Genomic DNA, 26,399 nt, shown 5'->3' with positions numbered 1-26,399 from the left:
TGTATACTTTTACGTGGCTTTTTATGTTAGTACAATGGAATACTTGCTGCTTTTTTAAGAGCTTAAACAGTTTCTTGCTCACTGCTTCCCAGATTAGGAATTTGTGGACACAGAGTTAACATCATCTCCCACCTACTCACCATTGTTGTGCAGATGCTGAAAAGGTCTCTCCATTATGTGTTCCATCAGTGTTTGCATGACATTTTGTCATTGAGACATTGCTGTCAGGATGTGTGCAGTGAACAGCTGGATTGTTGAACTAATTGAGATTTAAACTATTTAATTTCCTGTTTAGCTGCTTGAGCAGTGTGAACTGCTCATTATTGCAGTGACTCTGATTCACTGCTTGCCTGTCATCATGGAAACTAATTGGCTGTACACACATTCCCCCGTTATAAAATGGTGCATATTGTCGTCTTGCCATTGTTACTAATTAAGCATAAGAAAGTTATGTATCTGTTGAGGAGATGAATGAATTATGGTGACAGATGTATTACCTAAATGGAAGGGGGAGCAGATAAGTCCTAACTATTTAAAGTGGTCATCCAGGTAATGTTCCCCTTCCCTTTAAAATGAAGCAAAGCTTCTACATAGGCATAATAACTGGCTTTAGATTCCTCGCTTATCACACAGCATTTTGGATTGTATTCATCATCCCAGAGCCTGCCCCTGTGTATGACCCAGAAAATATTTCATCCAAAGCTCTTTTTGTGCCGGCACACCTCACTTTTCACAGATGTTGAGTGGTACCATGAGCTAAATATCCCATTTGGAATCTCCTTCCCCACTGTTTTTCACAACTGAACTCTTAACCAAACAACAAAAGCAAGTTGGAGACCATTATAAGATACAGTAGACAATTGTGAATTATCACTGGATAAAAGCACAGTGTTTACATCAAAATTGTTAACCTGGCAATAAGGGTATTCTTGTATATTTACTTCACTGAACAGAATATGAAAACAACAGACAGGAAAAGATCAAAAAAAGGCCTGGGATTTTCTCTCCAAACCCAGGAGACAATCAGACAAGTTCCAGGAGACCACAGCGACTGGGGAGTCACCGACTCCAATACCCTAATTACCTTTCATACACTGGCTCAGTTAGGCACTCATAGAATTACATAGAATTTACAGGACAGAAAGAAGCCATTTGGCCCAACTGTTTACACTCCACACAAGCCTTTCCCACGTACAAATGTCTCAGTGCTATCTGCTTCAGCCTCTCCAGTGGTAGTGTTCCACACTCACACTTTTTTTAAAAAACAGATTGCTCCTAAATTATTTATGCCCATTGTTGTAGACTCACCCGCAAATGGAAACCTCCACATCCATCCTATCGAACCCCTTCTTAATTTTAAAGACCTCTATCAGGTCTCCACTTGGTGTGGTCTAACTGAGGTTCTGACTTTCCAGGTCACATTAGAGGAAATTAAGAGTCAACCACTCTGGTCACGATTTTGCTGACCTCGGCGCATTGGTGGCGGGTCCCGACCCTGCTGCTGGCTCCATCCCGGCCTCTGAAATGAATTTACGTTGATTGGGCTTGTTAAGCCCGCCCAGCATGTTTCCCGGCCAATTAGAGGAAGCGGGTCTGGTGACATAATTTGATGACGTGTCATCAGCCGGTTCCCTTAAAGGGACCATGGCCAAATTTATTTTGACAGTTGTGCTGTCAGTGTTCTACAGCATTGAGGTGCTGCAAACACTGACAAGCAGCGCACAGAGTTGCACGGCTGCACCCAGGCTCTCCCATTACTCCCTCCATATGCTTATGGAGGGAGTCGCAGCACGCAGGGAGGTCCCCTTCCCTTCCAATGGGCAGAAGAGACCTCCCCAGGACACCAACGCAGCCTGGTTGCACATTGCACAGGAGGACATGAGCAGGGATGTCGTCAGGAGGACCAGGCTGTAGTGGAGCAAACCTTTCAATGATCTCAGTAGATCACGAAACGTTACCGCAAAGCCACACTCAACCTCATCCTGCTGTGCCTCTCATCACAAAGCCATCACTCTGCCTTCCCTACCCTACTCCTGCACATCTTTACTCACACTAACTTACCTTGCACCTCCACCCATCCCTCTCTATCTACATTATCACATCCCCATCTCACTAGCCACCCCTCACATTCACCTTCATCCTAGTGCAATCATACCAACTAACAACACACAAGGGTAGGCACTTGGCTGCTTTAGCCAATGTTCATGTGAAGTTTCTGTTAATATGCTATCAAACATTTAAATCTTTATTTTCAACACTTTGTGCGTTCTTGGACAGATTTGTGTGCACCTTTGGAAGTGGCTTAGTGAGTTGCAATGAATGGTGAGACGTAACGGTACCCCCCGCAATGCTGATGAGTGTGAAAGGAATGGCTTGGGCATTGTAGGGATGCGTTATGTTGTTGGTGTGGGATGGTGCCAACCTGACGCATCATGTGGCAGCCAGGGTGTACAGCGTCAAGTGAAGTAAATGTGGCCATGGTGTGGCCATCCCTGGCCTCCCGGGCAGCAATGTGGTCAGGTGCTGATGCCCTCTGTCCTGTGCAGCATCAGGTGATTGGGGAGAAGGTTGATGATATTGTTGGTGCTGCTGGTGTGCCTGGTATTGCTGGTGTTGGGGCTGATCGTGGTGGGATTCTGAGGACCAAGGTGAGAGAGTTTCAAGGGCACCCATGCTGATGGAATAGATGGCAGGTGAAGCAGAGATGACAGAAGTGATCTGTCAATGGTGGGAGAGGTAATGAGGTGAGATTGGAGGGAGACTTGTGTAAAGACTTGCAGCATCCTGAATCTGTAATGGAAATGCAGTTTAGAGAAGCTAGTGGTTAAGGGAACATGTCTCAATCAGCTGGGAGCTTTGACTTGATATTTGAAGCTGTCAACTCATTAGCTGATTCAATGGCCACTGACCTCCTGCCTCAGCTTCACAGACGCAGTCTAGGCACAGCGGGAAACCGGTGGGAGAGCTATCAAATCCAAAAAGCTGGGAAAAAAACATTGATAAGTGGCTGTAAACAAGCTACTAATGATTTTAATTGCCTCCCCTGCCGCTGCCTGTCGGGTCTGCTCAGCACTGACAGACTCGACATTGGGAAAGTCCAGTATGCGCGTTTTGACAGCGGGTTCCCGACCCGCTGTCTATCATTTTAAATTTAATAGCTGACCCGCCACCCATCCCGTCCGCTGAGTGCCGGCAAAACTCCAGCCATAGTGTGGGACTGGAGTCACACCTTGGACAGACAAACGAATTGGGCTTTTACGACAATCTGGAAGCTTTCCTGGTTATTTTTTCTGGTGCTAGCGGTTTAAGTCAAGTTACTGTAAAACTTAAGCAGATTTACTGGATTCAGTTTCACAGCTTACCCATGGTGGGATGTGAATTCTCAATCCCTTGAGTTGCTAATCCATTACTGTAATCACTAGGCTACTGTACCCAGTTAATATGTTAGTGTAGATGCATACACAATATGTTTTGAAGTTTAGTAGCCAATTTTCAATGCATTGGACTTTAATGCCAATCAAACATTTATATCCTTATTCACTGATAGAGCAGCCTGTATCATGTACTTTACTTACAAACTAATTTAATCTCGTGATAAAAGTTGTGCCAAGTTTCTTGCTCCCCCCCATCCCCCTCCCTCCCCTCTCTTAAATTAGAAGATTTAGGACAGTGGATTAAATTTGCCATTAATAGGATGGCTTTACTCTATTAGAGACTGCAGTGATCAGAAGTACAGGTTCTAAGAAAAATGGTTACACGTGACATGCAGTTGAAATGTTATCAATTATGGTGACCAGGTACTCCCAATAGTTTTTAGTTCCAGAGATCAACCTAATGGCCAAAAAGTTTCCCCCTCCAAAATGCAGATTTTTCTCTTTCTAACTGGTGAGTTATTTTTGTATCTATGGAATAAATTAAATCAAGCTTCATAATCATTGTTTGTAGATTAAAATCATTAAAATGTTTCACAAGTTCACATCTAATAAATCTTAAAAAATCTTCAGAAAATACATATATGAAGTGACACACTTGACACTCAATTTAACAAAGCACTTGGTCACCTAGTTTAATTGTTTAGCACTGCATAAACCATCTGAAGTGTACATAACAGAAATGCTGATTTCCAAAATTGTACTGCAAGGATTTGTATTGCATTTATAAATAGAAATCATAGTAAATTGCAGTACATTCTGACTGAGAAAATCATAGTTTAATACAGTTCTCTGTGTGATATTTAGTGCAAAAATGAAATTGGCTTCTATGTTCTTTTTGGTTGGGGGGTGGGTGGGGGGGGACTAACATTTTGGTCCACAAATCTATCTATAAAGAGAGAGAAGGCTAATGTTTTAAGGCTGGATTTGTCCATAAATCAAAGTACAGTACCAGGCATTAGATTCAGAGAACTGGTCTAGATGCATCATTCTGACATGTTGGTTGTTTGTCTTTTTGATAAATATTTTGTTTTCAGTTTACAGAATTCAGTAAAAGTCAGGTTGCTATAAAACTGGCAAGGCTATACGTTATGTAAGCATATAGTTCAATTAATTGTAGGATCACTTTTATAGCAAAGAATTTGCCAGTAAAATTGGGCAAGTTTGTAAATTACAGCAAATGACGGATTTTCTGTTCTCGGGAGCTTGAATGAATGAATGACATGAAGTGATGTGCCTAACTGAGCCTGGAATCAAATATTCTTTAGTACTCACAGGACTGTGTTCAGAGTGTGCTCATTAGTGGTGAACCATTATATTCATCATTTTACTATGAATAATATGTAAACATTCATTTATGTTGATTGTACTTGTATTTTTTTTTTGCAAATTAAGGTTTACATGTTTTTCCTTTTCTCCTTATCCTTATCCGTTCCGATTTAAGGTTTACGTGAAACAAACATTTGAAGTCTTCCCACCAGTAGTTTAAAAATCACCTAAGAATTGTGATTTATTAAAATCTTTTTGTCAATTTCCCCCCACCCCAAAACTAATTATGTTTAATCAGTGGGTGCTAATGCAGCTCTGTAAATTTGGGGTAAATTGGCTTGAGCGAGTTGCTGTGCTCGACAACGCTAGGGAGTTGAAATAATGTTCATTGTTTAAAAATGACACAATAATTGAGGCATCTTGGGTTAATGATGGCTTATGTATCTGTACAGGAAACTTTCGATTTACCGGCACCTAAATAACCGGAAATCTCGGTTAACCGGCAAAATTCAGGAGTAGGTTCAGGTAACTTTTATTACTTGCCTTCCTCCATTTGTTGCTGTGCAAGGGTGTGGCTGCAGCTGTTGCTAAGCTACAGAGATGCTTGCAACTTGTGGCCATTGTTCTGAAGCTGTTGCTAAGCAACAGGGTTTGTTGCTTTCTCCGTATCTTTTACTATAGCTTTCGGTTATCCGGAATTTTTGATGAACTGGCACCACGTCGGTCCCGTCCATGCCGGATAAAAAAAAAAGTTTCCTGTATTTATTCAGTTCCTTCAAGCTGTTACTTAGCAATTCCTCAGAATTTGTTACCCACATTAATATAAATGTTCACTGTTTAATTAAAATACAGGAAACTCTTTTTTTTATCCAAGACCGGCGTGGTGCCGGTTGATCAAAAAGACCGGATTACAGAGAGGTATACTTACCAAGGTATACGGCCACAGGTGCAAGAGCCCTGGTTACACGGCACTTGTGCAGGAGTCCCGGTTACACGGCCACAGATCCAGGAGTCCCTGTTGCATGGCCACAGGTGTAGGAACCCCGGTTACACGGCCACAGATCCAGGAAACCCCGGTTACACGGCCACTAATATATAGTAAAACTTACCTGAACCTACTCCTGAATTTTGCCGGTTAAGAGAGAATTCCGGATATCAGGTGCCGGTTAAAAGAGAGTTTTCTGTACTTGAAAAGGAAGTTGGTTAAAAACAGCAAAACAGTTCTTTTTAAATGGTTCCTCGTTGAGAGATAATAACCAACATTTTCTGCTTCTGCTTTAGTTTAAGTCAGAACAGCTACGTTTTAGATAGACTCAATGAAAGTCTGCTTTTTTGCACCCAATTTTCTGAGGTCAATTCTTTAGATGGCTTCAGGTGCAGATTTGGACAGGTGTAGGAAGCAAAGTAGTGGTGGGAGTGGGAAATTGAGTGGAAGAGAACTTTAAATGATGGGGACAATTAAAGAGGAGTGTTGAAACAAGGTGACAGAAATTCTTAGTGTTTTCCAAGGCTGAAAATACAAGGGACCAAGAAGACAGGGCAAAAACGAAGGGAGAGGAAATCCAAGGTGCAGGCAAGTAATGGAACAATTCAGCACTTGACCTCTTGTTTGGCTGCTGAAATGGAGGTGGTGCTGCAGGAGATAGTTGTGAGGAAGATCACTCATGGGCCATTTCATGACACCATCCCCAAAGGTCAGCATTGCAGCATGCTTGCATGGAGGTTGAGTCAAGTTTCATGCCACAGCTGACTGCAACCCTATGCTGCATGTATCCTTGCAGCAGGTAGCATAGCACTACGACCCTGTTGATCCAGACTCTGAGCAGACAGGTGTCCATGGCCATTGTCAGGCAAATGTTCTAGGACCTTCAGAAGTGATTGTTAGCATTTTGGTATATGTGGTTAATCAGGTTATGTTGGCTCTTGATCACCTCATATGCCTTTTTTTATGCAGTGTCACTGAAAGCAAGACATACTATGAGTGCTTCTGAGGAAGTAGTCAACATTACTATTAGTCAGACATTGGCATATGTTACTGGTGTTATTATGTCTGTTTTCCCTGCTTCTTTGGGCAGAGGAACTTCCACCTGCACTAGTCTGCCAAAACAAAGTATGTGTATACCAGTGGATGGGCACATAGCATCTCTTGCCCAGTCTCATTTGCCCTTCTCTTTCCCCTCTCTCGCCCCCGAGGTACTCCTCTGCTTTCAAACATGTCAGACAGGGGGATTTCCATTGATGCCAGTAATGGTGCTGGCAGGGGGGGGGGGAAATAGAGAAACTTCCACAAACTTTCATGAGAGCTTAAGTACCACCATGAAAAAAGTAAAGAAAAATATTTAACAAAAGGCTGAAGTACATCTGGCACTTTGTCGTTTCTAAGAAAATCTAGGCTGGCACTCCAGTGCAGTACTGAGGGAGTGCTGCACTGTCGGAGGTGCCGTCTTTCAGATGAGACGTTAAACCGAGGTCTTTTATGTCCACCTTAGAAAACAGACAAGAACCCATGGCACTATTTCAAAGAAAAGCAGGGGAGTTATCCCCGGTGTCCTGGCCAATACTTAGCCCTCAATCGACATCACTAAAATAGATTATCTGGTCATTATCACATCGCTGTTTGTGGGAGCTTGCTGTGCGCAAAATTGGCTGCCGCGTTTTCTACATTACACAGTGACTACACTTCAAAACGTATTTCATTGGCTGTAAAGTGCTTTGGGACGTCCTGAGGTCATGAGAGGTGCTATATAAATGCAAGTCTTTCTTTCCATAACCTCCACATACTTACTGCCACTTACTGACTCTGACTGCCCATTTCACATGGGTGTGTTTAATATCTGATGTTCTGCAAACCAGAATGGTGGGAAATGGCATGCAGTGCCTGCCAGTTTGAGGTGTGCGCTCCCATCTCTGTCGCGCACACAGTGAGTGGAAATCCAGGAGGGCAGAAGTTCCGTCAGTTTTCTGCTCCCGCCTTCCTGCTTTTAAGACGATGCAAAAGGGAGCAAAAAATCTTACCTTTTTTAAATACTTAAGGTGTTGAATAGATTGATATGCAACTTTCCCGCTTAGCCACACGGCCATGCAGCAGTCTGGAGGTCCTGCGTAGGCCGCTCACGCACTTTTCAATGTAAATAACTGCGCGTGTGCGAAAAATTGAATGGGCCGTGCAGCCAGTTAAAGGGCCCACGCACCAAAAAATAAAATTGCAGGGAACACTGTCGGTAAGCTTTAATGTTTTCTTAGGTTCTGATTTTAATTTGTGTTTTGATTAGTGGGTGTCCCACTGTGTCCTGTGGGGCTGTTTGTCTTGGTGGTGATATTAGAGCCCGAGAGTCTAAAGGATCTAGCTGACACTTTACATTATTATTGGTTCAACTTTGGGTAGTGTTGCAACGTTCTGATTTTTACCTTCATTTATCATGTTATATTAACTTTTTCCAGTAAAGTGTTTTTTGTTTGTTTTGTCTTGTTTTTTCCAGGTTCTTGCAACTTTGGAGCACTTAGAAAAAGTCAGCAGCTTTCAGGAGTTTGTACAAATCTTCAGTCAATTTGGAAACGAGATGGTAGAATTTGCCCATTTGACAGGAGACAGACAAAATGTAGGTTATAGATAAACTGCAACAATAAAGGCAGTAGATTCACTGATATGTTATTTAACCCATTTCAATGCTTTAGGACATTTTATTGCATTAAAAGCACCATAAAAGTGCAAATTGTTGTTTATGTTGTAACCTCAGTGAACCTCAGAATTTCCATTGCTTTCATTAGCTGTTTGGATCCTTTGCAGTACAGCCAAATTCCTTACATGCTGGCCAACTCATCAACAGAATGCATCCTGTTTTCATTTTTAACGCTGTTCGGTCCAAAATCTTAGAGCTGCATTGCAGTTTTATTGTGAGATATGTTTGTCCACCTGCAACACATCTAAACTGTGTTCACACCATCAAACCATGAAAGCTGGAAATCATTACATTCTCAGGTGGAAATTACTGCCAGTGCAGTCTTCTCAGGGGCTAGTTGTGATTTAAATTTATTGCACATGTATTTCTGCCTGTTCTGGGGTGAGCGTGTTCAGATGCTACACTTAATCCAGATCGTAATTTGATATCCTTTTAGCTTTTTAGTCTTGTTTTTTACAACAGCATTCCCATTACTTGTATCTTGATGACATCATAAATTGTTGAAACTTCTTAGCTCTTTCTCATGGTACTATAGGCAATACGGCTTTCAAAATACGAACATGAATCCTTCTTCAGCAACCATGGTGTTGAGAAATGTAACGGCTTCATTTTGAACCATGCAGCAGATTAGCTCATAGTATTTAAATACTCAGTGACTGAAAATGTTTGCACACTTTCCCACCCTCCCCTTTGTTCTGCTATATCGCACACAACTGTTCTGCATTTATTTCCAGTCTCGAGTATTATTTGTCCTTCGTATTGAAAGCTGCAGAGATGTGGCCGGTATATATTCTGTGGCGGGACTTTCGGCAACATCAGTTCCTTCAGGAGGTTGGGACTTACTTGCTGAGGCTTGGTGAGCTGCTTCAAGGCACAGCTTCACGTGTTGAGGATAATTTCCCGAGTGCATGCTGATGGCGAGGAACGTCACCAGCACATACCAGAAACTCTCGGGCAGTGCACCTGCGATTTTCCACTGTGCACTAGTTCCTCGTCACCAGTGTGTACACACAGAAAATTATGGTCTTTTTGTGTTCCAGAGCGTAGCCCCTGGTAGTGTGCTTGTGCACGAAAGCAATAACAAAGGGATTTGAGTTGATTTAGATATTAAATGTTTTGCTTTTTCTGGGGATTTGTGAAGTTCTTAGTGCATTCACTGTCTAGGCTTACAGATGAAGTATAGTATATGGGCAGAATACCACAGCAAGATTTAGCACTTTCAAGAGAGCAGGTTAATAATTTTTTTTTTAAAAAGGGAAACCAGCCTCCAATTTCCGATTTTAATGCTGGGTGGCTAACCTGCACTCTGGAGGCGGGTCCCAAAAATAAATATTTTAATGAGGCTGCGTGCCTCAGGTTAATAATTTTTTTAAAAAGGGAAACCAGCCTCCAATTTCCGATTTTAATGCTGGGCGGCTAACCTGCACTCTGAAGGTGGGTCCCAAAAATAAATATTTTAATGAGGCTGTGTGCCTCACATTTTAGCTCCCTTTCAGATTTAACACTGGCAGGTCGGGAGGGAGGTCAGGACAGCTGGATGGAACAGGTAACTGCTTTTCCAGCACTGCTTGTGCACCAGGAGGAGCAGGAGTGCTCCCCCTCCCCCCCCGCCCCCATGTCCGACCCGCAATCTCCGGCTCACCCCCCCACCGATGTCCGACCCGCAATCTTCGACTCATCCCCTCCCTCTACTTCACTCCTCTCCCCGGCTGCAGCCTATATCCCCGACAGACAGCCTCTCAATCTGGCTAGCTGCGCCTGTGAAACGGGTTCAACAAATTTAAATAAGGTCCTGCTGTTAAATGCAGCAGGACCTCCGGGAAACCCATACTTCCGGCTTTCCCGGCCGCTAACCCTCCTTCCCCACCTCTGGGTTATTATTGGGCCCTTAATCTTGTGGTGGATGGCAGTTTTTCGCACTGGAGGGAGGTATACCCAAGGTTCAGTACTAGGACCACTGCTGTTTTTGATATACATTAATAACTTGGACTTGCGCGAGGGGGGTGGGTACAGGGCACAATTTTGAAATTTGCAGATGACATGAAACTTGGAAGTGTAGTGAACAGTGAGGAAGATAGTAATAGACTTCATAGATACATAGAAGATAGGAGCAGGAGTAGGCCATTCGGCCCCTTGAGCCTGCTCCGCCATTCAATGAGATCATGGCTGATCATCCAAATTCAGTACCCTGTCCCTGCCTTCTCTCCATATCCCTTGATTCTTTTAGCCTTAAGAAATGTATCTAACTCCTTCTTGAATATATTTAATGAATTGGCCTCTACTGCCTTCTGTGGTAGAGAATTCCACAGGTTCACCACTCTCTGGGTGAAGAAATTCCTCCTCATCTCTGTCCTAAATGGCTTACCCCTTATCTTTAGACTGTGACCCCTGGTTCTGGACTCCCTGGCCAACGGGAACATCCTTCCTGCATCTAGTCTGTCTAGTCCTGTTAGAATTTTATAAGTTTCAATGAGATCCCCTCTCATCTAAACTCCAGCGAGTATAAGCCCAATCGACCCAATCTCTCCTCATACGTCATTCCTGCCATCCCAGGTATCAGCCTGGTGAATCTTCGCTGCACTCCCTCCATGGCAAGAACATCCTTCCTCAGATAAGGCGACCAAAACTGCACACAATACTCAAGATGTGGTCTCACCAAGGCCCTGTACAAATACACCACATCCACTGGTTCTCCCTTATCTATTTTACCAGTTACATCCTCAAAAAATTCCAGTAGATTAGTCAAGCACGATTTACCTTTGGTCAATCCATGTTGACTTTGTCCGATCCGGTCACTGTTTTCCAAGTGCTCTACTATTACATCCTTTATAATGGACTCTAGCATTTTCCCCACTACCGATGTCAGGCTTACCGATCTGTAATTCCCCGTTTTCTCTCTACCACCCTTTTTGAATAGTGGGGTAACATTAGCTACCCGCCAATCCATGGGAACTGTTCCAGAGTCTATCGAATTTTGGAAGATGACCCGCAATGCATCTACTATTTCTAGGGCCACTTCCTTAAGTACCCTGGGATGTAGATTATCAGGCCCTGGGGATTTATCGGCCCTCAATCCCATCAATTTCCCTAACACCATTTCCCTACAAATACTGATTTCTATCAGTTCCTCCGTCATTAGACCCTATGTTCCCCGACATCTTTGGGAGGTTATTTGTGTCCTCCTTGTGAAGACAGAACCAAAGTATGTATTTAATTGGTCTGCCATTTCTTTGTTCCCCATTATAAATTTGGGGTGCAATCGGCAATCTGAGTGCAAAGTGTGCTCGAAACGGCGCAAGTTTCCAAAGTGAAGTTATGGTTCAAGTTTCCGCTCAAAATCATTTGCACAATCACAAATTTAAAATCTTCCATGAACCAGCACAATTGGGCAGCATTTTAGAATGCAACTGTTTATTTTTTCCTTTTGCATTAGAAATATTCCTTGCCGTATTCAAGAGTGGTAACCTGGTGCATTTTTTATTAATACAGCTAAAAATGGGTTTTTCACTCAAAAATAAGCAATTTGAACAAGAGTGTCTATTCCACCAACGTGAGCAACTTGATTTTAATTAACTGAAAATGACTTTAAAAAAAACTATACAGGACCATTTTCTAGTTTCATTGACGTAGACTAGTCAGTTTCTTTTCAAATTAATTTTTAAAAAATAAAGCTGCCTACTAGTGCCTTTTGAGCCTAAAAAAGTTTTATTTGAAGAGCCGCCTCAAAGAACTGCAAAGGGGCGCAATTGGTGGAAACGCGCCACGTGGATTAATTCGATTTGGGGGTGTGGCAAGTTGTGTGGGCGGGGCCAGATTCCAGCCAATGTTTTTTAAACCAGTGTAAACGATCGCAGAAACTCAATCTACGCTGGACGCAACTTGTGCTTGAAATTCCTCGATATTTTACACTGGTTGGGCCAATTCTGGGTGAATTATGTTGACCTAGTGGAAACTCTACCTCATTATATTTGATTTTGATATTATTAATGCACATTCACGGAAGTCACTTGGTCTCCATGGGCAACATCACAAAATGTAGACTGGTAAATAAAATATTAGCACATTCAAATTAATGAACCTGTGGCTGACTTATCTCCTCCTTAAGCTTTCTATTGGTCATCCTTCACCAGCTATAGCTGTGAGGGTGGACAAGAGTCTTGTTTCAAGTATCCACTCTGAAACTAGCTGCTCAAGTTGAGCAAGCGTAAGCACAGGGGGATAGGGGAAATAAAGCTTAAATCAGGAGCCAACATTTGAGAACCAGGAGCATCTCCCACCTATACATGACCTGTACACTGGTTCTCAAAAACACTGTGCTACCACAACCTGCTATTTGTCCATCCTAATGTTACTCTAAATTAAAAATAAAATCAATTTCATTAACAACCCCAAAGAATTTTGGTTATATTCCTAACCATTTAGCCTTTAAAACAAATCATTTCACGAACCTAGGTTATATCAATACTTTTGAATTATTCAAATCCGGTCCCTAATTAAATTTGTAAAGAATATTAGTGTGCTTTGTGGTAATGGTTAAGACGGTTCCTCTGCTACGGTATTAGGAGATCAATTCTTCAGCTGTCTGGCCAGAGGTTCAAATACTTGTAATGAATGTATGTATGCTTAGCAAGCAATCAAATGGCAACTTGTACATTTTTAAAACTGGTTCAACATAGGATCTCAAGTCTTGTATGTACAAACCAAGCATGATGGCATAAAACACATCAAATGTGCAGTACTATATTCTGTTACTATACTCTTTCGGAGAGCATTCCAGTAGTTACACTGCCCCGCATCCATGTAATTTTTTCTCCTCTAAGTATTTATCCAATCCCTCTTTGAAAGCCACTATCGAATCTGTATCCACCACCCTAACAGGCAGTGTTTTCCAAATCCTAACCACTCGCTGTGTAAAAAAGTATTTTCCCTCATGTCACCTCTAGTTCTTCTGCCAATCACCTAAAATCTGTGCCCTCTGTTTGTCAACCATTCAGCATTTGGAAACAGTTTCTCTTTACTTACTCTATCTAAATCCTTCATGATTTTAAACACCTCTATCAAATATGCTCTTAGCTTTCCCTGCTCCAAGGAGAACAACCCCAGCTTCTCTAGTCTATCCACGTAACTGCATTCCCTCATCCCTGGAACCATTCTAGTAAATCTCTTCTGTAGCCTCTCCAAAGCTTTCACATCCACCCTAAAGTGCGGTGCCTAGAATTGGATACAATACTCCAGCTGGGTCTGAACCAGTGTTTTAGGTTTGGCACAACTTCCCGGCTTTTGTACTCTGTGCCTCTATTTATAAAGCCCAGGATCCCATGGCCTAGAAATTCGGTGGGGCGCCAAGCTTGCCTGGGCGCCGGAATTACCGCTGCGAACGGAGCCGTTGCGCCCACCGGAAATTCAGTTTGAGCGCCCCAAGAGGGACGCGGGACGCTGCTCGAGGCGCCCCGCGTCTCCCTTGGGGCGCTCAAACTGAATATCGCAGCGCAACGTGCCGCAGCACCACACGCTGTGGCACGGCACGCTGCGGTACTGCAGGCCTTCCTCCCCTTCTTAAGGGGGAGGGGCCTGCCCCAGCGCGATGACCGATCGCGAGTGCCGGCAAAAGAGCCCGGCACCTAGGAGAAGTGCCGGGCTCTCGGGACACAGCCGGCACTGCCCGGCGGGGGGGGGGATCAGGAGGCCGGGGACGGAGGTGCTGGCAGGCGGCCGCCCCGCACCTCCACCTTAATTTGCGCCACTACCGCCACAGGTAGGCCCCGTGAACCGGGCGCGATTTGCGACCGGCGTTAGAGGCGAGCGCGACCAAATATCGCGGTCGCGGGGTGCTGTGCACACCGATGACGTCATCGGTGGCGGCGCAGCGCTACAGGCTAACGCCGCCATTAGCGCCCCGCTAAATATCGCGGGAGGCGCGGCCAGTGGCGCTAAAGCCACTGAGTGCCCTCTTTAGGCGCTAACTGGTGGCGCAGCCCACCGAATTTCTAGGCCCATATGTTTTATTAACCGCTTTGGACCCCAGCTATTCACTATATATTAATGATCTGGATGAGGGAACTAGATGTAATATCTCCAAGTTTGCATGCGACTCAAAGCTGGGTGGGTGTGTGTGCTGTGAGGAGGATACCGAGAAACTCCAGTATGATTTGGACAGCTTGGGTGATTGGGCGGATAAATGCGAGGTTATCCACTTTGGTGTCAAAAACAGGAAGGCAGATTATTATCTGAATGGCAATAGATTGGGAAAAGGGAAAGTGCAACGAGACCTGGATGTCCTTGTGAACCAGTCGCTGAAGGTAAGCATGCAGGTGCAGCAGGCGGTTAAGAAGGCAAATGGTATGTTGGCCTTCGTAGCAAGAGGGTTTGAGTACAGGAACAAGGATGTCTTGCTGCAGTTGTACAGGGCCTTGGTGAGACCACATCTGGAGTATTGTGTGCAGTTTTGGTCGCCTTATCTGAGGAAGGATGTTCTTGCCATGGAAGGAGTGCAGCGAAGATTTACCAGGCTGATACCTGGGATGGCAGGAATGACGTATGAGGAGAGATTGGGTCGATTGGGCTTGCACTTGCTGGAATTTAGAAGAATGAGAGGGGATCTCATCGAAACTTATAAAACTCTAACAGGACTAGACAGACTAGATGCTGGAAGGATGTTCCCGATGGCCGGGGAGTCCAGAACCAGGGGTCACAGTCTAAGGATAAGGGGTAGGCCATTTAGGACAGAGATGAGGAGGAATTTCTTCACCCAGAGAGTGGTGAACCTGTGGAATTCTCTACCAAAGAAGGCAGTAGAGGCCAGTTCATTAAATATATTCAAGAAGGAGTTGGATATACTTCTTAAGGCTAGGGGGATCAAGGGATATGGAGAGAAGGCAGGGACAGGGTACTGAATTTGGATGATCAGCCATGATCTCATTGAATGGCGGAGCAGGCTCGAGGGGCCGAATGGCCTACTCCTGCTCCTATCTCCTATGTTTCTATATGCAATGTGATGTATTAAAAATGCTAAGTGGGTTGCAGCATTCTGTCTCAAAATACACTGAACACTTTTGGGGACATTGGGCAAACCCATATTGAAAGTGTCAGCATGTACCTTTTATGGCAGCACTGTTACCTAGGCACCGGCTTTGGACATGACAAAGCTCACCCAGCCCAGTCATCCCTGCAAAGTCCTCCTCCCTAACGTCTTGTGCCAACGTGTGCCAAAATTGGGAGAGCTGTCCCACAGACTAGTCAAGCAACGGCCTGACATAGTCATACTCACAGAATCATACCTTTCAGCCAATGTCCGAAACTCCTCCATCACCATTCCTGGGTACGTCCTGCCCCACCGGCAGGACAGACCCACCAGAGGTGGCGGCACAGTGGTATATAGTCAGGAGGGAGCGGCCCTGGGGGTCCTCAATATTGGTTCCGGACCCCATGAAGTCTCATGGCTTCAGGTCAAGCATGGGCAAGGAAACCTTCTGCTGATTACCACGAACAGCCCTCCCTCAGCTGCTAAATCAATACACCTGCATGTTGAACAGCACTTGGAAAAAGAACCAAGGGTAGCAAGGGCACAGAATGTACAACTAACTGGAGGGGGAGGCTCCCTGAACTTCCCCATCCTTAATGATGGCAGAGCAGATGTGTTTGTGGTTGTTGGAGGTCAAACATCCCCCCCCCCCCCCCCCCCAAAGACATCAGTGCAGGACTTCCTCAGGGCAGTGTCCTTGGCTCAACCATCTTCAGCTTCTTCATCAATAACCTTCCCTTTATCATAAGGTCATAAGTGGGGATGTTCGCTGATGATTGCAATGTTCAGTTCGATTCGCAACTCCTTTGATAATGAAGCAGTCCATGCCCACATGCAGCAAGACCTGGACAACATTTAGGCTTGGGCTGATAAGTGGCAAGTAACATTAGCGCCACGCAAATGCCAGACAATGACTATCTCCAACAAGCGAGAGTCTAACCATCGCCCCTTGACATTCAATGGCATTACCATCGCTGAATCCCCCACCATCAACATCCTGGGGGGTCACCATTGACCAGAAACTTAACTGGACCAGCCACATAAATACTGTGGCTACAAGAGCAGGTCAGAGGCGCTGATTATTCTGTGGCGAGTGCTTCACCTTCTGACACCCCAAAGCCTTTCCACCATCTACAATGCATAAGTCAGAAGTGTGATGGAATACTCTCCACTTGCCTGGATGAGTGCAGCTCCAACAACACTCGAAGACCGACACCATTCAGGGCAAAGCAGCCTGCTTGATTGGCACCCCATCTCCAACCTTAAACATTCACTCCCTCTACCACCTGCGCACAGTGGCTGCAGTGTGTACCATCTACAAGATGCAGCAACTCGCTAAGGCTTCTTCAGCAGTACCTCCCAAACCCACAACCTCTTCCAGCTAGAAAGAAAAAGGCAGCAGACGCATGGGAACACCACCACCTCCAAGTTCCCCTCCAAGTCGCACACCATCCTGACTTGGAAATATATCGCCATTCCTTCATTGTCGCTGGGTCAAAATCCTGGAGTTCCCTCCCTAACAGCCTTCACCACACAGACTGCAACGGTTCAAGAAGGCGGGTTTTAAAGAGGAGATTTGAGCTGAGGGTCTAGATGGCTGAATGCACAGCTGTCAATGGTGGGCATGAAGGGACTGGGCGACAGTGGTTGAAGAGGGGGATGGAATCATTGGCGAGGGTACGACATTTGCGGCTGAGGTCCTCCCAATATTTAACTGATCCCCAGTCTCGGGTATGAGCTGAGAAAAATAATGAAACATAAGTTTTTCATTTGCAAAGGGAGGTGTCCGAGAGGTGATTTTATTGAGGTATGTAAGATTATTAAGGATATAGAAAAGTTAACCCAGAATATTGCTTTAAATTAAATAGTGGGAATAGAACTAGGGGACACGGGTTCAAGCTAGAGAAGGGTACTTTTAGGACAGACAGAAGGAAAGTAGTCTTCACAAAGAGTGACCAACATGTGGAAGAATCTTCCAGATAGAGTGGTGGAACAAAAACACTGAAATTGTTTAAGAAACAACTGATATAATGCTGTTAGAATCTCTCTGGATGTATGGAATAAAAATGAGCTGAATAACCTTCCTCATCCATAATTATCTTGTGCCATACAACTGGACCTGTTGCCTGATGGGGGCAGTGACATCTAATTTCTTGGTTTAGAATGGTAAATCCCATTAAAGCAGCACCTGTCGGCATGCCATGGAATGGGGACAGCTAATTGTTGACATTTTAACATTGGAAAACCCCACAGGAGATATTTACCTATTTCTAAAATAGAGCACTCGACACAGACTGATGTTACATAGAAGAAACATAGAAGATAGGAGCAGGAGTAGGCCATTCGGCCCCTCGAGCCTGCTCCGCCATTCGATGAGATCATGGCTGATCATCCAAACTCAGTACCCCGTACCTGCCTTCTCCACATATCCCTTGATACCTTTAGCTCTAAGAAATATATCTAACTCCTTCTTGAATATATTTAAAGACTTGGCCTCAACCGCCTTCTGTGGTAGAGAATTCCACAGGTTCACCACTCTGGGTGAAGAAATTCTTCCTCATCTCTGTCCTAAATGGTTTACCCCTTATCCTTAGACTATGACCCCTGGTTCTGGACTCTCCGACCATCGGGAACATTCTACCTGCATCTAGTTTGTCCAGACCTGTCAGAATTTTATAAGTTTCGATGAGATCCCCTTTCATTCTTCTAAACTCCAGCGAGTTTAGACTTCATAGATACATAGAAGATAGGAGCAGGAGTAGGCCATTCGGCCCCTTGAGCCTGCTCCGCCATTCAATGAGATCATGGCTGATCATCCAAATTCAGTACCCTGTCCCTGCCTTCTCTCCATATCCCTTGATTCTTTTAGCCTTAAGAAATGTATCTAACTCCTTCTTGAATATATTTAATGAATTGGCCTCTACTGCCTTCTGTGGTAGAGAATTCCACAGGTTCACCACTCTCCGGGTGAAGAAATTCCTCCTCATCTCAGTCCTAAATGGCTTACCCCTTATCCTTAGACTGTGACCCCTGGTTCTGGACTCCCTGGCCAACAGGAACATCCTTCCTGCATCTAGTCTGTCTAGTCCTGTTAGAATTTTATAAGTTTCAATGAGATCCCCTCTCATCTAAACTCCAGTGAGTAGAAGCCCAATCGACCCAATCTCTCCTCATACGTCATTCCTGCCATCCCAGGGATCAGCCTTGTAAATCTTCGCTGAACTCCTTCCATGGCAAGAACATCCTTCCTCAGATAAGGTGACCAAAACTGCACACCGTACTCAAGGTGTGGTCTCACCAAGGCCCTGTACAACAATATATGTTAATATATTATAGATTTGATTCAGATATTTAAAAATATGTCACTTAAAATGTCGTCACTTGCATATTTTTATCCTTTCCCTTGTAAGAGTGCTGGACTGTAAAGTTCATTCATTCCAATGTATTAACTACCAGACAGCGTTATGTCAGGCTGCCACACCGTGTAGGATTAATAAGGGATGTTTATTGCATCTCCCTTAAATCCACCATTACTTGCTGCAGCATTATAGATGCTTGTCAAATGGTCCCCAGCCCACAGGCTTACTATGCACATCAATAATGCTATCGAATAGAGCTGCTATTTCTCAGTATGTAAAATAAGATTTGTTAAATCTTTGTTACACCCCACAATTGGTGAGTGAAATATTGGTAATTTGTGCAGGTTGCTTGGCAATTTGGGTGCTTCCGAAGTGTGAAAGCACCACTCATTAACACCAACAATTCAGATTGAACAAAAACTTTGGAAGCAAAATGGCACTGACCTGCCACTTTAAGTTTGTTGTTTTCTACAGAATAAGGGCAATTGACCCCTTATTTGTGAAAAGATGAAAATGTGACTCGTGATGTATTCATGCTTTCAAAAAGGGCATCAGATTTGGGTTATTGAATTTGTTGATTTTTTTTTTTAAACCACGTTCCTGCAGGTATTTATTTTTTGGCTTCCCCAGTAGCTCAGCCAGTTTAAGATGAGCAAATTTGGCCAGCCCTCATTATATGGTAAACCCTGCAAGTGTGGATGTCTGTTTAAGGCAGGAATTGGGCTCAGTTGTGATGTCCCTGCAACTGAAGCACCTGCTGACCATCATTGTTAAGGATGTGAATAATAACCACTTGGGTGAGATATTGAGAGGTGCCTAGTGCCTTCGGAATTAAACCCCAGCAAGGAATCAACATCTTCGGGAGATGGGGAGAATATTGGTAGGGAAACCTGACTGCAGGGTGGTTGGGGTGGGGGGCGGTGTGGAAGAAACACTACATATTTGTGAAATAATTGGAATACCAAGTGAAAATCTGTTAGGCGGTTTTCAAATTAGAGAGCTAGAGATCTACAATAAGCCTAAAGTTAGTTTGTGTGTGTGTTTTATTTAAATAACCTTGGCTTACCTCGAACCACCTACCAACAATTGCAGTGATTACATAGAATTTACAACAGGCCATCTATGCCTGTGTATGCTCCTCACTAGCCTCCTCCCAATCTATTTACTTCATTTCACCCTATCGGAATATATTTTGATTCCTTTCTCACGCACTTAACTAGCTTCCCCTTAAATGCATCTGCATTAACCTGCTAGTTTCTATGCTGCCATTGGAGAACTCATGTTAACTAAAGCAACCAGATTTTGCTTCATGCTTAAATTAACTCTGATCTCTTTTCCATTATAGAACTTGCAGTGTCATTCACTATATCCTGAAATAGTGCTGAATTGTACAAGACTTGCTCTTAAGAGGCATCTTTTGAACTGTTATCCAATACATTAGTAAACTAATGCGTGTATATATAGTCTAATGGTGATAAATAATAAGTTTTGGTTTATAGGCATATAAGTGAGCTTTTAGGCCACCAGAAGTGTGTCGATAAACACCAACCAGTTAGGAACCAGTGCACCTATATAGCTCAATCCCTATTTCGCAGTTGATTTGGAGAATATATTCAAGATACTTCGAAGTAACAGCTTAGATTGTGTTCAGGAGAGTTGACTCTGGAAGAGTTCGATCCATATGCATTTGACATCACAGGTGCAACAGTGCAGTGAACATCTTTTGTCAGTGGTCTCCTATGAAACCGTTATTTGTGCATTCTGACTTAAGAGCACTCAGTGTACGAGGACAATACTTTCAGAAAATACGAAGGGTAAACTCCTAACTCAGCTTAAGCCTTCAAAATATAATCGGACTGATTACGGATTCAGGGTGGAGTGGAGGGAGATGTTATGGGGAGGAAATTGGAAAAATGTGGCCACATTAGATTGTGAACCAGACCTGGGAATGACACAACAGGCTGGCATTTTCTCATTCCTGCACTCGTCTTGTCTTAAAGTACTTTATGTTTATATTTATAATTCTCATTTAACAAGCTATAAATATACACGTTGCATGGCAACTGCTTAAACAATTATTGCAGAGAGAAAAACTATAAAATAGACAAAAGATTTAAAATAAAGCGCTTGTGAACCAAGGTTACTTGTGCCGTAATACAGAATTATGAATTATGTATGAGCACAAACATCCATTATTAAGTTGGGACAGCTGAAGTGATTGATGAATGTGCATTGGGATGCTACCAACGTATTGATACTGATTTATTTTGTGGAATTGTGAGGTGATTGATTTGGCATCCGCAGAAAGTAACTGTCATTCATAACTGGCTGCATCTGTTCATGTGGGGGAAAAAGGAAATTAAAGTCCTGTTTGTAACTCTTCAGATTGATTAATTTACCCATTCAGTTCTGAATTGGTTGTGAAGTATGCTGCATGACTACATGTTTTCCAATAATACTTTATTAAATTACTCCTCAGGGTATTATTATAAAACAGAAAATAAAGAACAAAGCCAAAATGCAATATATTTAACTGACACAACGTTCTGTAATGAGTGGAAGGGTACACAGTTATGTAACATTTTTATGCTGCTGTGTTGGTTGGTCCGAGCAGAGTAATTTATTAGCTGGCTTGCTGTGATCAGGGAAATTGATATCTAGAGTTTGGTTTAATTGTCCATAAAAACAGAATGTGCACTTGTGTTTTGCTACACTTAAAACCAGTAGGCCTACAAGGATCTCGGCTTTAATAGCATATTGAGGATTTAAGATGGGCCCATTGGTAATGATGAACACTGGCTCTGTAAGCCAATCCCAGAGTAATTGTGGTTTTCTCTTTAATAAATTGGATCTTTTCCTAAAAAATCCCATTTTAAAACATTTTACTGTAAATATTTTTTTGCCTTTCCCTGTACACGCCTGGCTTTTTACCATTTGTGGGCAACCTGTTTCCCAGGACTTTAGGGATTGAAAGGAATGCATGAGAGCATTAGGAGGATGACTTCCTTCGATCCAGCCCGTCTCTCTCTCCGCCGCCCCCCCCCCCCCCCCCCCAAATGCTGTGACAAAGTGCCTGAGTTCTGCTGTTTGCCTGCAAAAAGCTGTATGGCTAGGATTAATAACTTTGAGTGTAAACCCATATACTATCACGATACCAGTACATCATTGTGCTACTCTTACCTCTTTTTATTTTCCTCTTATTGCATGACAAATAAATTGGCTTAACTTTTTCATACCAGAAAATAAAATGAATTGCATTGCATTTGAGTTTGTTTTAATTTAATATATATATTTAAATCCAGTTTGTTCCTTTTCTAATTGAGGTATGACTGCAAACACAAATTTAACTAACAATTTGAACAAAAGCTAACATAAGAAAAGTTTCATTTTTGACTCAAGATAGAGTTGACCTATTTTCAAAGTCAAGTAGTGATTCAAATATTTTTATATATTGTAAGTATTGATTTTTTAAATATTAAATTGTCCAATTTAGACACGTTTTGATCAATTAAAAGGTCAGGTACCTGTTGGACATGTATCTAAATCTGCTGTTCCCGTTTAGCATTTAACATAAGACCATAAGAACATGAGAATAGGAGCAGGAGTAGGCCATTCAGCCTTCGAGCCTGCTCCGCCAGCCAATAAGATCATGGCTGATCTTCTACCTCAACTCCTCTTTCCTGCACTATCCCCATATCCCTTGATTCCCTTAATATACAAAAATCTATCGATCTCTGTCCTGAATATACTCAACGACTGAGCCTCCGCAGCCCTATGGGGTAGAGAATGCCAAAGATTCACCACCCTCTGAGTGAAGAAATTTTTCCTCATCTCAGTCTTAAATGGCCGAATCCTTATTCTGAGACGGTGACCCCATGTTCTAGATTACCCAGCCAGGGCAAGCATCCTCCTTGCATCTACCCTGTAAGAATTTTGTATGTTTCAATGAGATCACCTCTCATTCTTCTAAACTCTAGAGACTATAGGACTATAGGCCTAGTCTACTCAATCTCTCTTCATAGGACAATCCCTCCATCTCAGGAACCAGTCTGGTGAACCTTTGTTGCACTCCCTCTATGGCAAGTATATCCTTCCTTGGGTAAGGAGAGCAAAACTGTACACAATACTCCAGGTGTGGTCTCACCAAGGCCCTATATAATTGCAGTAAGACGTTTTTACTCAGATACTCAAATCCTCTTGTAATAAAGGCCAACATACCATTTGCTTTCCTAATTGCTGCTGTACCTGCATGTTAACTTTCAGTGATTCTTGTACAAGGACACCCAGGCCCCTCTGAACACCAACATTTCTCAATCTGTCACCATTTAAAAAATACTCTGCTTTTCTATTTTTCCTACCAAAGTGAATAACTTCACACATCTCCACATTATATTCCATTTGCCATGTTCTTGCACACTCGCTTAACCTGTCTATATCCCCTTGAAGCCTATTTGCATCCTCCTCACAACTTACAGTCCCACCTAGCATTGTATCATCAGCAAACTTCAATATATTACATTTGGTCCCCTCATCCAAATCATTGATATATGTTGTGAATAGCTGAGGCCCAAGCACTGATCCTTGTGGTACCCCACTAGTTACAGCCTTCCAACTCGAAAATGCCCCGTTTATTCCTACACTCTGTTTTCTGTCCATTAACCAATCCTTAATCCATGCTAGTACATTACCCCCAATCTCATGAGCCCAAATTTTGTTTAATAACCTCTTGTGTGGCAACCTATCGAATGCCTTCTGAAAATCCAAATACACGACATCCACTGGTTCCTCCTTATCTATTCTGCTAGTTACAACATCAAAAAACTCTTAATAGATTTGTCAAACACGATTTCCCTTTCATAAATCCATGTTGACTCTGCCCAATCCTATTATTACTTTCTAAGTGCCCTGTTACCACATCCTTAATAATAGATTCTAGCATTTTCCCTACTACTGATGTCAGGCTAACTGGTCTGTAGTTCCCCGTTTTCTCTCTCCCTTATTTCTTAAATAGTGGGGTTACATTTGCTGCCTTCCAATCTACAGGAACCGTTCTAGAATCTATAGAATTTTGGAAGATGATAACCAATGCATCCACTATCTCTATAGCCACCTCTTTTAAAACCTTAGGATATAGGCCATCAGGCCCAGGGGATTTATTGGCTTTCAGTCCCATTAATTTCTCCAGTACTATTTCCTTACTAATACTAATTTCTTTCAGTTCCTCATTCTCACTAGACCCTTGATTCTACACTATTTCCGGAATGTTTTTTGCGTCGTCTTCTGTGAAGACAGACACAAAGGGCTGGATTTTCATTCCGGGGTGGGTTGGTGTCGTGAAATCTGCATTTCGTGTTATCCACACGAATATAAATCGATGTGGGAGATTGATGCTATTTTAACTTAATTGTCCAATTGAGTTCCAGCGTGTGGGAACCCTTGGCAAATGAGTTTTTCCAGCCAGAAAGTTGCATCTTATGATGTCATCATTGCTGCTGCATTTAAGGTCTGCAACAAGCCTTGCTTCTTCTGCTGGCTGCCAACCTTTTGGCATTTACTGTTAGAGGAACTTGGAGTCACAATGGCCAGCGACAGACCTAGGGCTGCTCCCAGGTTCGACGACGTTGCCCTGCAGGCTCTGGTTGAGGGAGCTAGATCTCATAAGGAGGTGCTCTTCCCTTCATCAGGGAGGAAGACGCCTCCCCAGCAGACCAAGGCTGTGTGGCTGCAAGTGACAGAGGAGGTCAGCTCCTTAACGGTTACCCGCAGGACCTGGATACAGTGCAGGAAGAGATTTCATGACCTTGTGCGTACTGGAAAAGTGAGTATGTATTTCCCATCACCCTCAATCTGATCCCCATTGCCTTTCTTCACCAGCACTCAGCTTTAGCAATCTCTTCCTCCACATCCCACTTGACACTGACATCCATGCACCCTTACCCATTCCCTTTCTATGCTCACATTCACCTAACTATTCGACTATGCAGCCCTCACAATCCCTATCACTGTGATGCTATGCAAACAACTGACAACACACAGGAAGGGCCCTTGGTCTTACCACCGCACTCCATCTTTGTCTCCTAAGTATCTATGCTATGGAATCTCTACACTCCTTCATTCTCACTCAAACCCCACTTGTCTCCCTCATTGCAGGAAAAGAGAGCTCACAATAAAAGGGAAAGAGCGAGGACAGGAGGAGGGCCACCATCAGTAGCCCAGCTCACCCCCTGAGAGGAGGCGGTCCTGGAAATCATCGGAGTGGAAGATGATGCGCAAGTGGGGGACGGACAGACGGGTGCATCACAGCAAACTGGTGACAGAATAGTTTTACATCTCATTGACATTGCATGAGTCGCTGATAATGATTCTGAAGCTCTAACAATTGGACTTATGATCATCTGCAATGTGCAATGAGCATGTAACCTTGACCTCACATCTCTAACTCTTTCCTTTACTCCCCCACAAGACCATCGAGAGCCCCCGTCCCCACTGTCCAGGAGGAAGAGCCTGAGCTTCCAGACTCCTCAGAGGAAGCTGCAACCTCTGAGGGCGCAGCGTCAGCAAAATTCAGCGCACCCAGCACCAGCGCAGACACACCTCAGTGGGACCTTCGGGACATAGAGTAGTGTTGTCACCTGGTGTATCACAGCTCACAAGTGAGCATCAGCAGATTGTGGAGACAGGGACAGCAGTGGAGAGTCCTTGTCGGAGGGCACAGGACTCTGCCAGCTCGGCTCAGCTGTATGTCGACCGTCTGCCTCTGGGTCCATCCACAAGATCAGCGGTGCTGAAACTCCAGGAACAGATGCAGGAGTCTCTGGCAGGTTTTGTCTCCAGGGTCGCTGCGAGTGTGGAGCGAATGGAGGAGTCCATAGCGAGCATGAGCAGAGCCTTTGTGGAGTCATTGGCGCATGAACGCATCACCATGGAAAGGATGGCAACCTCCATGGAGGTGATAAGTCGCCAGAGTGCAGAAAACATGGCGAGTGCTCAGAATAGAATGACATCTCTGGAGGAGCGATGGGCATCTATTGAGCAGAGAAACCAGACCTTCATGGAAGTCCTTCTGAGTAGGACTGCCCCTGATGTGCAGCAAGGTGCTCTCAAGCCACTTGCAAGCGCTGAGGGGGACCTGACCTATGAGAGGGAAGTTGGTGGCAGACATCAAGGAAGTGGTGGCTCCTCTCCAAGCGCTCACACTTCCATGCCACTGCAGAGCCCTTGGTCAGAGCCCCACCAAAGTCCACACCCAGCTGAGATTGGCATCTCAACCCCTGCACAGCCGCAGCAGCAGCAGACTGTTGACCAGCCCTCACAGGTTCGCAACCCCAGAGGACGCCCACCAAAGGTGTCGAGACAGGAGCAGCAGGAAAGTGAGCAAGGGGCCTCCACATCTGCTGAAGCCACAGGGGAAGCACCACGTAGGAGCATGCGTAAGAGAAAGATACTGCACAAATAGTCACAAGGGTAGTCACTTTGGTGAAATTTGATGTTTTATAAGAAAAAGCGTTCAGATCAATAATGTTAATAAAAAATCTGATGGCTACTCCTGTAGTTGTAGCGTGTGTCATTTCACGAATGGGACTTTCACATTGAGGGCTTAGGATTACTTGGAATTGTCATTATGGTGGTCAAATTGCTA

General features: G+C 43.9%; 1 protein-coding gene across 4 annotated transcripts in view; it reads left to right on the top strand.

The window, feature by feature from the left end:
* ctnnal1 (catenin (cadherin-associated protein), alpha-like 1) overlaps positions 1-26,399 on the top strand; it is a 367,498-nt gene that overhangs the window by 251,334 nt on the left and 89,765 nt on the right. For all 4 annotated transcript variants that reach the window (XR_015078391.1, XM_085987993.1, XM_085987995.1 and 1 more), the window contains exon 4: positions 8,180-8,299. Coding sequence is in view for 3 of the 4 variants with exons in the window: in XM_085987993.1 (XP_085844119.1) it covers positions 8,180-8,299 (120 nt within the window). In the remaining variant the exon portion in view is untranslated. The remainder of the gene's footprint in view (positions 1-8,179; positions 8,300-26,399) is intronic.

Source organism: Somniosus microcephalus, chromosome 5 (genome assembly GCF_052327205.1).
Source record: "Somniosus microcephalus isolate GS21.2 chromosome 5, FLI_Smic_1.0, whole genome shotgun sequence".
In the NCBI taxonomy this organism is placed as follows: Eukaryota; Metazoa; Chordata; class Chondrichthyes; order Squaliformes; family Somniosidae; genus Somniosus; species Somniosus microcephalus.
The sequence above is the reverse complement of the archived record's forward strand: the minus strand, read 5'-3'. Positions and strand labels throughout refer to the sequence as shown.